At 40.4% G+C, this 14,534-nt stretch overlaps 1 protein-coding gene and 1 long non-coding RNA gene across 2 annotated transcripts; one reads left to right on the forward strand and one right to left on the reverse strand.

Moving 5' to 3' along the window:
* Positions 1-396: 396 nt before the first annotated feature.
* LOC123458816 lies at positions 397-8,712 on the forward strand. Its single transcript, XR_006635795.1, has 3 exons — positions 397-490; positions 3,079-3,182; positions 8,427-8,712. It is a non-coding gene; the product is annotated as an uncharacterized LOC123458816 (long non-coding RNA).
* A 556-nt stretch (positions 8,713-9,268) lies between these two features.
* On the reverse strand, positions 9,269-13,480 carry Cdkn2b (cyclin dependent kinase inhibitor 2B). Its single transcript, XM_004658404.2, has 2 exons — positions 13,325-13,480; positions 9,269-10,817 (listed from the first exon to the last, which is right to left on the reverse strand). The coding sequence occupies exons 1-2, from the start codon at positions 13,478-13,480 to the stop codon at positions 10,557-10,559; spliced, it is 417 nt and encodes a 138-aa protein (XP_004658461.2). The 3' UTR covers positions 9,269-10,556.
* Positions 13,481-14,534: the final 1,054 nt, after the last annotated feature.

Consider the following 14,534-nt stretch of genomic DNA (forward strand, 5'->3'; position numbering starts at 1 on the left):
TGCAGGGTTTGCTTACAGCATAACTATATTCTTACCATAGGAACTTATTCTGGGGATAAGGACAGTTGCCCACTTTCAAGGATTGTCATTTGAGTAAGACAATGAAAATATGCTTTGTTCATATAATGTAATGTTAAAATTCTGAGCTTTTAAATTTCATTTTGGTTTTCCCCTGTTGCCTTACACCTGTTCTCTATCTGTTGTGGTATGCAGGGGAATTCTGAATTTTTATATTAGTGTAGATAAAAACATAATTATAAAAGTATAGTATTTCAAAGACTTTTGGAATTCCAAGTGACTTGGCTATGTGCTCTTCAAAACCTTAGTATCGAAGGGCTGAGCAGTATCATATGTGTACTTTCATTTGAGGCACTCCTTTTGTCCTTACAGTGGCTATTTGAATTTGGGATCGTTGCCCTGATTCTACAACCTAGAAGACTGAGACCCAGGGAGGTTCAAGCCTTGGACACTTTGTAGCCAGCAAGTGCAGGTACTGGACTCATGAGGAAGGTCACTGGACTCCAGCCTGTGCTCTTTCTGTTGTCCCAAAGGTCAGAGATAATAAGAAAGGGGGTGATCATCTATGGCTTACTTTGCCAGCAGAATTATGGAACACTGTAACTTTCTTTGTGTGTGGTTTTTCGAGGTAGGGTTTCACTGTAGCCCAGGCTGACCTGGAATTCACTATGTAGTCTCAGGGTGGCCTTGAACTCATGGCAATCCTCCTACCTCTGCCTCCAGAGTGCTGGGATTAAAGGCATTCCCCACCACACCTGGTGAAAATTGTAACTTTTATTTGCTGTCTTCTAGTGGCTCAAAGCACTGACAGTTTTCAGTCCTTTATAAGGTAAACTGTTATGTTTTGAATCAGTAAACTCATTCCATAAGGAGGGATAGAAGAGAAAATCTCCCTGCTCTTCTCCACATCATCGCATAGAGCGCACATCTGTGTCTGAAGTAGTGCTCTTTTTTGGGGAGGGGTAGTGGGATTTTGGGGATAGAATCCAGAGCCTTTACATGCTAGGCAAGCACTCCACACTAAGTTGCATCCCTAACTTGGTATCTTACCAAAAGTCCATGAGAAGCTTTCCTAGCATTACACATGCTGAAAGTAAAAGTCCTAGGGACATGAGATAAAAGATACAAGATTTAATGAAAAACTGGGTAAAGAGTATCTGGACACAGTGGCACATGCTTGGAATACAAACACTTGTGAGGCTGAGGCAGGAGCCCTGAGAGTTTGAGGCCAGCCTGGGCTATATATCAGAGCCCTGTCTCAAAAACAAAGCAAAATAAAACAAACCCACTCCAAACTAAAGTACCCTGCATGCCTCTGAGCTCCCCAAATTTGGAGACTTGAGATCGAAAAGTGGGCAAAGAAGAATGGGAAAAAATTAAATGAGAAGATGTCAGTCTCATTTGTAAAATAATGCATGCGAAAACAATGGCATATAGCTATAAATGACGCAACAAGAAAAAGAACTGCCAATGTTGTCAGGAACCAGTCACCTCTATCCACATTATAACTTGGTGTCATTATTTTAGAAGATAACTTTACATCATATAAAAATTCCATGTGGATATATGTACCTTTTGATTCAAGTGTTCCACTCTTATAGTTCACATAACTATGCAGATAAACAGGTAAGGTGTGGAAAAATATATAAATACATATCTACAGATATAATACATATGTAACATATATGAGTATAGAAAGCAATGCATATTATATTTTCATATATTTATATATAAATATCCCTTGACTCTGCATTTCCATTCTTATAAGTATGAAAAAATGATATGTATTATATGTTTGTACATATATATAAGTATGGAAAGCTGTGCAGGCACACACACATATCTATCACCAATCTATGTATGCACATATATAGGCAAACACATAAAAGATTGAAAACCAACACACATACACAGATGTGTGAATAAGCATATCACTTTAGCTTCAATTTTACTTCATTTTTTTCGCTTCAGATTGCTCATACAAGTGCATAGCAGAGGATATGTAGTAGCAAAAATTCAATGAAGAGAACAAAAATCACTTTACATATTTGTAACATTTAAGTTTTTTAAATTAAGGCTCATCCCTAAAATCAAAAATTATTCATCATGAAAAAATGAAGTGTATCTATGTGTGTGGGTAATGGGAGTTGTCAAAGACCTGTTGCTAATTAAAGAAAACTAATGATAGAATAGTACATTCAAAGTTGTGTTTTCAAGTATGTGTGCTAGAGGGGGATGTTTAACATTATATATACATATGCTTGTGGATTGAGGTAGTGGTAACTTGGATAGTGAGGAGTTAGAGAAGTCTCAGATTTTCACTTAATATTTGTTATTTTCTGATGTATTTAAAAGCTTTCTGTGTGCAAGATAGTAACCACCACAGAAAGTTGAGGGTTCAGTTCTGGGAATTTTCATCCTGTAGCCCTGGTGCTAATTGGAAAATAGGAATTTTCCAGCATTTCTATGGGTGATCCCAATATTGAGCCATGGTTGAGACCCAATTCCCTTAAGTGGAAGTGGTTTTAAACTTCAGGTGACTACTACGGTCAATACCACTATTTTTTAAGTCTAACACATACTTGGGGTAATGTAGAATGGAGTGTCATTTAATTTTTTCTCTAGACATCAGATGGCATTCAACTTATCTTTGAATGAAAAGACAGTGTAATATCCTGCAATAGGGTTACAGTGATAACTCTAGGTGTCAAGGGCTACCCAGAGATCAGAGAGAAGGATAATCAAATAGTTTTCAAGTGAGGTTACAGTTTACAACTGGAGATGGTGTGTTGGCAGGGGATTCAGAAGATGATGAAGGACTTCTGTGTACTAGGAACCTAATAGAGAGCATAGGCCTCAGAATTTATAGATGGAATGAGGAGCTATTTCATACAAATCTTCCCAACAGTACTTCTTAGAAGAAAGTCCCATGTGTTGGCAATAATCTGGTGATTTGTCTGTAGGTTTGTGAACATAACAAATTTCTACTGTAAAATGTTTATGCATTATTTTTATAAACATATTTAAAAATATTAACAAGACATAATGACATTTTCACAGATTAAAGAACCCCAAATACAACAATATTTATGTTGAGAAAACAGAAACCTGATAGATGTTCAATCGATGGATCATTCATATTTTCTTTGGGACTGCACTGAAAGGTATTTAATCACCAAGCCCTCATTCCTGGTTCTGGTTCTGCTGTTACCCATAGCTCAGTACTGTGTGTCTGGTATAGAAGAAAGAGAAATCCTCAGGAGAAACCAGGTTTCAGCTAAGGCAGGGGATGGAGAGATTTGTGAATGGATGGGATTTTAGGTGCTATTCCAGCTCCCATTTTCTCTTTGTCTGAATGTCTACAAAAACCTACTAAAGCCTTGTATGTGCACACACTAAAAATAAATCAGTTTTCTTTATACTAGTTATATTAGTTTAGAATTTTCTCAATGTTTTTTACATATTGGCCTTGCTTGCCAGCTCACTATAGAAACTATTCTAGTGATCTAAGTAGCATGAAGAAATTAAAAGAGCAAGAAAATTAGAACTAAGATAGAGTGAGGATGACCAACCTTAACAATTCCATGAAGTATTTATATTGCACAGGCTTTTTTCTCCTGCCCTAGTTCCAGTTCCCCCCAGATAGACATTTCTTTAGTTTTTCAATAAACAGATGAGGGACCTCCCCTTCCTTCAGGCCCTAAGAATTTCAAAATGCTCCTCCTACCATTTCTATTCTATATGTCTCTGCTTAACTCATATGATGGTGCAAATAAGATATATAAATAAATATATGCAAATAAACATAGGTATTCATACACTACTGTCATCTAAACAATAATTTGCAAAGATATAGACCTTTAGCCATGACAGAAATGCAGAAAGAATCTAATCCAATTGCTATATCTAGGCATAAGAACAATTGAGATGAAATAAAGCTACATGGATGAATGATGACATTAAATTAATTGAACATCCAATCTGGGAAGGCGTCACTTTCTACCTTTCAAGCAAGTTCTAGTTTTCTCTTCTCCATTTCCTCGTCTTCTTAGGAATTATGGGCAGACTGAGAGGAGGGATTGAAAGTCTTGCTGTTATTGCTCCTCAGGGTAATTTCTACAGTCAGAATTCTTTTTAAAAGATATATAAGTATCAATTTGTCTATTTATCTATTAGTAGAGATTTAATAATTGAACACTGAAATAACACTAACCCAAGAGTTATTCTTCAGGTTTTCATAAGTTAACCCTATAATTTGTGCTGATAATGGGCGTGAAATAAGCAAGTTAGAACATGGTGCTGACTGTCTAGACCTCCCTGCACTTAAGAAACGCTGGCTTTGCCACCCAGAAGAATGCTTCTTCAGGCAATCCCTCAAATTTACTAGATAAATAATTCTATGCTCTGCACATATGGCAATGTTTTTTAAAAATATTTTATTTATTTGAAAGAGAGAGAGAGAGGGATAGAGAATGAAGGAGAGAGAGTAAAGGGGGAGAGAGAGAAAGAGAGAAAGAGGGAGAGGGGCAGATAGAGAATGGGCATGTCAGGGCCTCCAGCCACTATAAAAGAACTCCAGATGTATGTGCCACCTTGTGCATTTAGCTTACATGGGTCCTGGGAATTGAACCTAGGTCCTTTGCAAGTGCCTTAACTGCTAAGCCATTTCTCCAGCCCTATGACAATGTTGTGAACATGTTTAAGATTACAACCTGTATTACAATATCCAGCCTCTGGTAAAATGGAAAGGGAAAGTGAGTTATCTTTCACATCTTGAAATAATCAAGGAATATAGGCAGTTGTATGCACACATAATTTGATCTAAATATTACCAGTGAAGGGCACAGTGGTCACTTGAGTTGAAAATAAAGAAATGAAAGTATAAATAAAACTAGTTATAGGCATTTGCTGAAGGTCTGTTGTCTAGTTTCTTAAATAAGTGGTCCAGTACAATGTATTATGTTTGCTATAACATGAGTATCATGAAGCATTGTTTTGTGTTCAAGGTCGGGTCTCACTCTAGCTCATGTTGACCTGGAATACACTCTGTAGTCCTAGGCTGGCTTAGAACTCACAGTGATCCTCCTACCTCTCCTCTCAAGTATGGAATTAAATGTGTGTGTTACCACTCACCTTTGTGAAGCTTTCTTAAGTGATGCTGTCCCAAAGTTGTTTGGGGTTTTATGAATCTTGGTTTCTCTTTTTGAATATGTTTCATTTCTTAGTTCAGAAATTGCTAAGCTTAACCATTAGAGCACAGTAATTGTAAAACAGGTGTTTTTTTTTTTTAACATGGTAAATCACCCTTGTTTTTCCAGCCCCACTGTTCAACTGAAAAAAAAAAAAAAAACCAAAATAGAAAAATGAGGTCAAGTGCATAAATTACTGAATTTCTAAGTTTAACTTCCAGCTCATCTTGGAATGAAAGTCAGTCGAGAAGTGTGAAAACTTGGTAATACTTTAGATTGAGATACAGAAATTAATAGGCATATTTAATCTGTAATTTCACAATGGAACAAGAAATAGAGCTCATGAATACAGTTAATTGAATTTGTTTGCATGTGTTTTGTAGAGTGAACTCAACAGAATAACAGGCTAGACCTCCCTGTGCAGCTGAAAAAACACATCCACTGAGTTAATTTTTACATGGCATTAACAAATCACCATTTCAGTACGAGATAGTAGTTGCCTTCCAGTAGTTTCTGGTTTTGCTTTATACAAAAATGAAACCTAATAAGCAAAGAAAAATGCAATACAGTGTTGCAGGATTCACAATTAAAATTCATTTTGTTTAACGTTAGTATCAAGTTGTCATTAGGAATGATCCACCATTATTCTAAATTGGGATCTAAGTGACCTGTTTTGTGTGTGTGTGTGTGTGTGTGTGTGTGTGTGTGTGTATGTGTGTGTGGTGTGTGCTTTCAAGAAAAAACAACTTTTCATGATAGCCTCATTTCACTAGAAAATTCAAGCATCTTGAAATTTAAGAAATACAGGAAAATTAAGGACTTTGATAAATTAAATGGAAGATTTAAATTGCTAATTGGCTTCTTTTACGTAGCAGTTCTTAGTTATTATAAAACAATATAAATAAGCAAAAATATTTTTGGCAACTAACTACTAAGTGTTTAAATGATGAATAGAATTGTATTTTCTGTTCTTGTAGCTTAATTTAAAAATAAGGTCTCCATTAGCTTCAAATGTTTTAAGGTTTTTAGAGTTTCTTGGGGGGGGAGAGCTATTACCTAGAAGCCATTTAAAAGTAGATTAAAACTGCTGGGTGTGGAGGCATGCCTTTAATCCCAGTACTCAGGAGGCAGAGGTAGGTGGATCACCATGAGATCAAGGACACCCTGAGAATACATAGTGAATTCCAGGTCAGCCTGGACTGGAGTGAAACCCTAATTCGAAAAATGACAAAAAAATCCAAAAAAAAAAAAACAACAAAAAAAGATTAAAACAGTGTATTTATATTTACTATATTTTATAGAGGGAAGAGCAACCCTGGAACTTAAAAGGATAATTGTGTTCATGTGTCTTAGTGATTTTGAAGACAGGATGGTTCAGTGGGAACATCTGGAATTTTCTAACTTAGCAGTATTGAAATCTGTAATGCTCTTTTTTTTTTTTTTTGGTTTTTCAAGGTAGGGTTTTGCTTTAGCCCAGGCTGACCTGGAATTCACTATCTAGTCTGAGGGTGGCCTTGAACTCACAGCGATCTTCCTACCTCTGCCTCCCAAGTGCTAGGATTAAAGGCATGGGCCACCATGCCCGGCAAATCTGTAATATTCTTGTTAACTGTCTTCACCACAATGTTCAGAAGAACCAAAAAGAAAGCACACATATTTCTCCTGAGGTTTTGAAACATTTTACCATCACCCACATCTCCATCCCCCAGCTTGTGACTACCATTCAAGTCTCTGCTATTTTGAATTTATTTCAGATTTGATATATAAGTGAGGACTTGTGGCATTTATCCTGATAATGTTGTCTGGGGTAATGGATGTGTCACCAGCTTGTTTTACTACTTCCACATTGTTTGCACAGATTATACAATTATTTTGTGCTCCATAATATCAGTTTTCCACTTAAAAATAAATATGAGAAAGGTAAAAATCCTTTTGCCTATGTGTTCTGTGTGTTACAAAGCCACATACTATTTTACAAATGTACAGAAAAGTACCTGTGAGTTAGAGCCCCTCTCAAGGTATTAAACACTCATGACAGATGTAGCTGCCAGGGACGGATCAGCTGCAGCTCATTTGTAGTTTCCTTAACAGTTAAATTACTAAGAATAAATTTAGAAGTTACTGGTGTAGTTTATTTTTTTCTAACATGTATCTCAGTATGCCTGAAAATCCCACACCAAGAAGAATTACATATTAGGTTTAGGACTGTAGTCTCAGAAAATATGCATTTCATTGTTGAAATTATGCCCAAGTTCTCTTATCTTCTAATGTTCTATATACCCAAGATAACTGAGAAAACAATTTTTAAAAATGCAATAAAGAAGACATGTTTAAAAAAAGGACTAATGTGAAGAGTGTTTTGGCTGTGTAAATCTTAGACCATTTCTTCCTAGTATTCTGTACTGTCAAAAGCTTTCAAGTCAAGGTAAAATGTTCCTATGTTCAGATTCCTAAACAGACTTATTTAAGAAATACTTCTGATATGATAAAATTGTATCTCAAAGCAGAGAGGGCAGATTAGTTTTTGAATAGAAAGCAAACAATTCCTTATTATTTCTTCAAACTTGATTTATATGGACAGATATTGATATTTACCATTATTACCATTTTCCCTTTTGAATAACAGTAATGTGAAATGTTTGTTACTGTCATCTTTTGTATTATTGAGCTGTCTCAGATGCTGATGTACAGGTCCTTCAAAAATATCACAGGAGAAAGAAAGCCAGTTTCTATTACATGGTTTAATTCCATGCCAGACAAATGTGTAGGGCTCATAGAGGAGAGGGCTCAGTACTCTTCAGAGTAGAGGTTAGTCAACAGTTGTTCTGCAGTTACATGAAAGGTTTCCTTCAGGACTTGTCTTTAAGCCGAGCCTAACCAGATACATGAAAGTTGACCAGATCCAGAAGAACAAAGAAAAAACTGCATATAAAGGTATGAAAGGAAGCATATGACATGTTTAGCAGACTCCCCCCCAAAAAAAAAAATTATTGCAGCTAGGTGTAGTATATATGACAAGGGCCACTGCTGTGTTTACATGTGTCATCCTCCCCTGCCCAGCATGTGTTGGAAATACTCTCCAATAACAGTCTTGAGTGCAGTGGGGAGCTAGACCATGAAGACCCCACCCTCATGAGTGGATTAATGTTCTCAAAGTTCCTGAGGTTTGGAGTTTGCTCTCTGTCTCTCTCACATGGTGCCTTTGCTATGTTATGACAGAGCAAGAGGTCTGCAGCAGATGTGGGCCATGGATACAGACATGCCAGCCACAAGCCAAAGAAAGTTCCACTCTTTGTAAACTGAAAAAAAAAAAATCCATGTTTGGGTGACAGATGGACTTAACTTTGCAGATCATGGAAGAAATATCTTCTGACCTTTAATAAGGTATTTGAAATTTCTCTATTTTCCTCATCATGGGAAACAATGCCTGCCTCTCAGATTTAAGTGAATAACAAAACTATTTTACAACGTGCCTGTAAACTGTCTATCAATAAACACACAATCTCTTCCCCCAAAAGATATGGTCTTGTTCTTCCTAATCTTCCCCAGGAATATATTAGTTTGGGAACTAAAGAGACGTTTTGTATATGTAGCCCAAGGCTTGTCTTTATTATCAAATTATTTTTTTCTATTTCATCTTTTACATGTATATTCAGTAGAATGGACAGTGAGAAGTACAATGTAAAAATATGACCTTACGCTTACCGTGGTATATGGAGGCAGGTTTTATTAACTGTTGGAATCACCTATCAGCAATTCTTCCAAAGGGCAAAAGCAGTGAATCTTTTTGAACCGTTAACATTTTAGGTGTTAATGGTAAGCCCATAGAAATAATATTTTTAATCTAAATTATCTCCATCTTGGAGTTGAATCTATACTGTTTGTGTTTTTTTTTTTTTTCAAGGGTCTTACTATAGCCCAGGCTGACCTGGAATTCATTATATTGTCTCAGAGTGGTCTTGAACTCACAGTGATCCTCATAGCCCTGCCCCCCAAGTGCTGGGATTAAAGATGTGTGCCACCACACCTGGTTTACTGTTTATGATTTTATTAACATAGCGGCATACCAGTTGTCCCAGTGCTACAGTGAATCAAGCAGCACTGGAAATTTCCAAGCAATGTACTAGTACGTTAAGACATCCCACAAACCATCACATAGTTTCAGCGACTTTCCACTCCATGTACATTTTTTTTTTCCCAGAAACCTTTGAGAAATACTCCAAGATAATTTTCTGGACAAGTGCACCTATCTTTTAAAAAGCCATCTGGAATATTTCTCCTGAGATACTACAGAAACAGAAGACAATGAAGGAATAAATATAGGTTCTGAATGAAAGCAAGGCATGCAGCAGACTCCATGGTGCCTTAGCTTCATGAAGGAACTAACGTTAGCAAGACAGATATGCCTGCTATCCCAAAACTTAGGGAGGCTGAGGCAAGAGGATCATGGTTTTGAGGCTAGCCTGGGCTACAGAGGGGGAAAGTAAGCAAGCAGTCCTTCTGTTCCACCTCTCCAAGGAGGAGTCATTTTGCTGTCTCATTAAATATACATCATTACTAAAATCTGTAAAGTACAAAACATGACAATATTTTCAAGTGTCAGTTCCTGAAAGGGGTTGGGGGGCTTATGTATCTTTTCTTGTACAGATGAAGCAAATTATTAACCACCAGTTACTCTCCCAACAATTCATCAGCTGACTCTGTCTTGCCTTTATGGAATAAAGGCCAGCGCTTTTAAAAGAGAACTGCTCATTCTTGTTCACAGATTATGGGATATGGACAGATGTGCTTTGGCTTCCTATGTCTTCTCTTTCCACTCCAGTATCCTGTGGAGTTGGGCACCCCAGGGGTCATGCACTTCACAGTGCATAAATACAAGGGTCTTTGCTTGATGAAGCCCAATTCCAGTCTCCCTATCTGGCCTCCATGTTTTCCCTCTAGTCTGTGCACATATTGTATGGGGCTGGGGCAGCTCTTGGTGGGCAGTAAAGCACTGACTAGACTGCTCCCACCCAAAGCCAATCACTGTGGCGTCCAACTTCCACCCCAGCAACGTCTGTGTGATGATATGAGGACTTCACATGCACTTTCCACCGTCCCCTCCAGAAAGGTGAAGAACAGACGCCTTTAACTTCACAGTTCTAAATTTTAGTGCCCCACTTCTGTGTTCAGCTTGGGATGCAGGTGGAGGGTCACCTACGTTAAGACATCTATAGGAACTTATTTCCCATTGGCTCGCCTTCCTTTGGAGGTTGAGTTGCTCCGGCAGGTTTGTCGCATCATTGAACCAGGCGGGCGTGGGGCACTGGGGGGATAGAGCAGTCTGTGTGCGCCTGCTGCGGGAACTCATCAGTCCCCTGCAGCTGCACGCAGATAGTGGGCAACATCGCTGTGCCCTCTCTCCTCAGCCAGGTCCACGGGCAGGCGGCCCCAGGCGTCGCGTACATCTAGCCGCGCCCCGGCCCGGTGCAGCGCCGCCAGCGTGTCCAAGAAGCCCTCCCGGGCCGCGTCGTGCACAGGTCGGGTAAGGGTGGCGGGATCCGCGCAGTTGGGTTCAGCGCCGTGGAGCAGCAGCAGCTCGGCCACCTGGGCGCTGCCCATCATCATGACCTGAGGGGGAGAGCACAGCGGTCAGGGTCAAGGTGCGCACAGCCAGACGCCGCTGGGGCGGGGCGCGCAGAGCCATTTTATGGATTCTTAAGTATCTGAGAATATCAAGCCCAGGCAAAGGAGGAGCCTCCAAGCCTTGGGTATCCGGTTTCTCATTCGCCTATGCACCTCCCACTGCAGTTACAGTCCTTACTTAACTCAAATTAGATTCCATTCTATTCTCGAAATGTGGGATCAGAAAGCCCGGAGAGTGAACTGACAGTCACCTTGGAACGTGGATATTTATTTTGTTAAGTGATTTGCGAAGAGTTAAAGTCTTAAATTGTTTCACATGCTGCTTCCCTTAACTCTCCAGATTCAAGAACGTCAGATACCTTACTCGTGCCCCTCCCCCTTTTTTAAAAGAAGTTGAAGTATCGCCTTAGGAAATTAGAAGAGACAACTCAGTTTTCCAAAAGGCTTGCTTGGTTTAGTTCTCATAGGAAATCCCCTGTGGCTAGGTTTTGCTGTTCCATTATCACCTGTCGGTGCTCACAAGAGGATTGCAGCCTATCATTTGACCCAATCTAGATCAGAGGAGAAAAAAATCTAGCACGTACCACACCTTACAAAATTACGAAAGCAAATGATCTGGTGTAAACAAATGGTTCACTATTTCTAACATTTTAACTTAATCTTATAGATATAGTCTAAAATTTAGAGTGCAAGACACTGCATAACATGCTATATTTAATTTATATTGTGCAGAATTTTATTATATGATAAGTATAATACCATATACTTGCTGCATTAAAAAGAGTTTGGCTTGTATGGTAGCAATCAAATGAGAAAGATGCATCACTTTAAAAAAAATGATGTTTTGTAGGCGCTGTCCCATAGCAACCATTTGCATGTTTTTGCTTTCAAATCCTGTAGGTATTTGCTTTCACAGTTTAATGACAAAACAGTTTTTGATAACTAAGTATCAGTTCTTGTATGTGCTCTGAAATGTATCATGTGATTGAAAGGCAGTATATGGTTAGTTTTTATTTCATAAACATTACAAACATCCATACCCTTCCTTAAAAAAACCACGAGGACCATGAAGTATGAGAATGAGGTACAGGATATTTTTACTTGGAGACAAGAAGGCGAGGGAAGTGGTTCTTAGTAAAGAAAATGATGCGTTAAAATTGTAAGATTTGTTTTTATAATTACTGGAATTGTTTAGCATAATTTCACAATGCCTTTGCTGCTTTGAAATTTTCTTTATTAGCCTGGAGTGGTGGTGCATGCCTTTAATGACAGCAGAGGTAAGGAGGATTGCAGTGACTTTGATGCCATCCTGAGACTACATAGTGAATTCCAGGTTAGTCTGGACTAGGAAGAGCGTCTACCTCGAAAAAACAAACAAAAATCCCTTATTTTAAAAACCACATTTTAAAGAATTCAAACGGAATCAATACTTATTTTCTTAAAAATATACACTATTGACACGCTCCTTAGTATTAGCTTAGTTCTGGAACATGCTGGTGAGGTGGATACCAAATATGATTATGACATTTTATAGTCAAGTACAAAATCAAAAGGCCAGTTCTAAAGAAAGATTAGTAAACAATGACTACGTGTAACTTGACAAAGAAGTGACTATGTATGAAAACCCTTCGCCATTCAAAATGGATCCAACTGAATGGTGACGCACACCTTTAATCCCAGCGCACTTAGAGGTTGGAGTTCGCTGAGTTTGAGGCCAGCCTGGGACTACAGAGTAAATTTTAGGTCAGCCTGGACTAGATTGAAATCCTGCCTCAGAAAAATCAAACAAAAACAAAACGGACCCAACTTGCCATAAAATGCTTCTGTAAATCAAATACTTACTATGGCCATTAAATAATTAAAAACTACAGAAATATTTTTCTCTTACGTATGTATCCCACAAGAGATGGTGCTAATATGAGAGGAGTTAGTAACTGGGGAATCTGTCCCTTTCCTTTTAATGCAACTCGCCTCTATATAGACAAAATACAACAGATTTATACAGCAGATTAGAAAGGCACACTTAATACACCTTCCCATGTACTATATTTTTGTACTATTACTTTAATTCAGGTAATTTAAGTTGTAATCTGATTTTTTTAAAATCGAGGAAAGAGTCTTCCTCTCCAGTTGGCCTTTGCCTTTTTACTTTCTCCTCCAGCTAAATATCTTCCTTGCATATATGATTGTAAGACAGCGGAATATTGGTATTTTCCCAATAAAGAACACCTGGGGACGCAGTTTAGCTCAGTAGGCGCGCGCCTGCCAATCAGGCACGAGGTCCCGGACTTCATCCCCGCCACCGCAAAACAAAGAACAAGCTAGGCTACAGCACTGGATTTTCCCCAGGACTTTCTGTCAGGATTTTCTGCTGGGTAAAACTGCCTCACACGGAGCATCACAGGTCCAGCTGGAGCCCGCTGCCCAGGTCCCCGCCGTCCGCGGGCTGCAGTGCTCGCTCGCTCGCGCCCCCTGCCGGCGGGGCCCGGTACCTGGATCGGGCGCCTCCCGAAGCGGTTGACGGCGTTGGCGTCGGCACCGCCTTCCAGGAGCCGCTTCACCGTCTCCACTTGTCCGCGCGCCGCGGCGGTGGCCAGGCCCGCGTCCCCGCCGCCGCCCCCGAGCATGCCCTTGTCCTCGTCGCGCATTCCGCAGCGCAAACCCGGAACGGCCAGGCTCGTCCACCGCCGGCCCTGCTCCGCGGCCCTGCGCCGTCGTTCGACCCTCCGCTCCCCGCAGAGCCTTTGCTCGCCGTCCGCAAGCAGCGGGGGCCGACGCCTGGGAACCTGCTCCTCCGCGGCCGCTCCGGCCCGGAGCCCAGCCAGCCCAGAATGAACTGGCCGCGGGCCGCGCCTCCCGCCCGCTCTCCCCGCCCCTCGGCCCCGCCCCCGTCTCCGTCCCCAGGGAGGCCCCGCCTCGCCCGATGACGTCACGGGGCGCCCGTGGAGGGGCGGCCTCGCCCCCAAAGGCTCTGAGACGCACGCGCCGTAGACTGGGCCCCGCCGGCCTCTGCAACTCCCGCCTGGCGGCTGAGGGAGGTCGGAAAGTCTGGGTCTGTTTGACGAGGCCGATCCGCTGCACCCAGCAGGCGGAGCACGGGACTTTATTTCGACCCAGGCCAGCTGGTTTGACTCTGGAAACATTAGTCAACCCCTTGGCAATTGCGTGGCTGAGAGACTGCGGAGCAGAGCGGGGGGCGGGGGGGGGGGTGGGGAATCGCACTTTTTAAAAATAATTAGTTTTAAAAATCGCACTTAAAAAAAATTTCTGAAAGTGACAACTCTGAACCTGTCACACAAGGCGGAATCACCCTCAGGCAGTGCTTGAACTTGACAGATTTCACATCTGACACTAGCCTTAGCGACTTTCTTTTTGGATGTGTCTTCCTACTCGATTACCCAACCAGAAAAATAATGACAAAACCCAAGAATCCTGTTTTGGGTGAGCTTTCTAATTTTTAAAATATAACTGTGGATGTAATCCTAATACAGAAGTAACTAACATTTTACATTGAGAATGACAGCGTACACACATGGCACACACACGCAGGCACAAAAGGCTACAAGAATCTGAGATACCTGGTGGTTTGCCTGTAGTCCTAGCTAGTTGGTAGACTGACACAGAAGATGGGTTGAGATCAGGAGTTCAAGCCCAGTGGTGGACAATGGAGCCAGAATGTTTCTCAAAAACGGAAACAAAACC

This window comes from Jaculus jaculus, chromosome 1 (genome assembly GCF_020740685.1).
Source record: "Jaculus jaculus isolate mJacJac1 chromosome 1, mJacJac1.mat.Y.cur, whole genome shotgun sequence".
Lineage (NCBI taxonomy): Eukaryota > Metazoa > Chordata > Mammalia > Rodentia > Dipodidae > Jaculus > Jaculus jaculus.

Coding starts and splice junctions, on each gene's coding strand:
- Cdkn2b (XM_004658404.2), bottom strand. CDS start 13,480: ATGCGCGACGAGGACAAGGGCATGCTCGGGGGCGGCGGCGGGGACGCG. Junction 10,818..13,324: donor TCGGGAGGCGCCCGATCCAG/GTACCGGGCCCC, acceptor TCTCCCCCTCAG/GTCATGATGATGGGCAGCGC.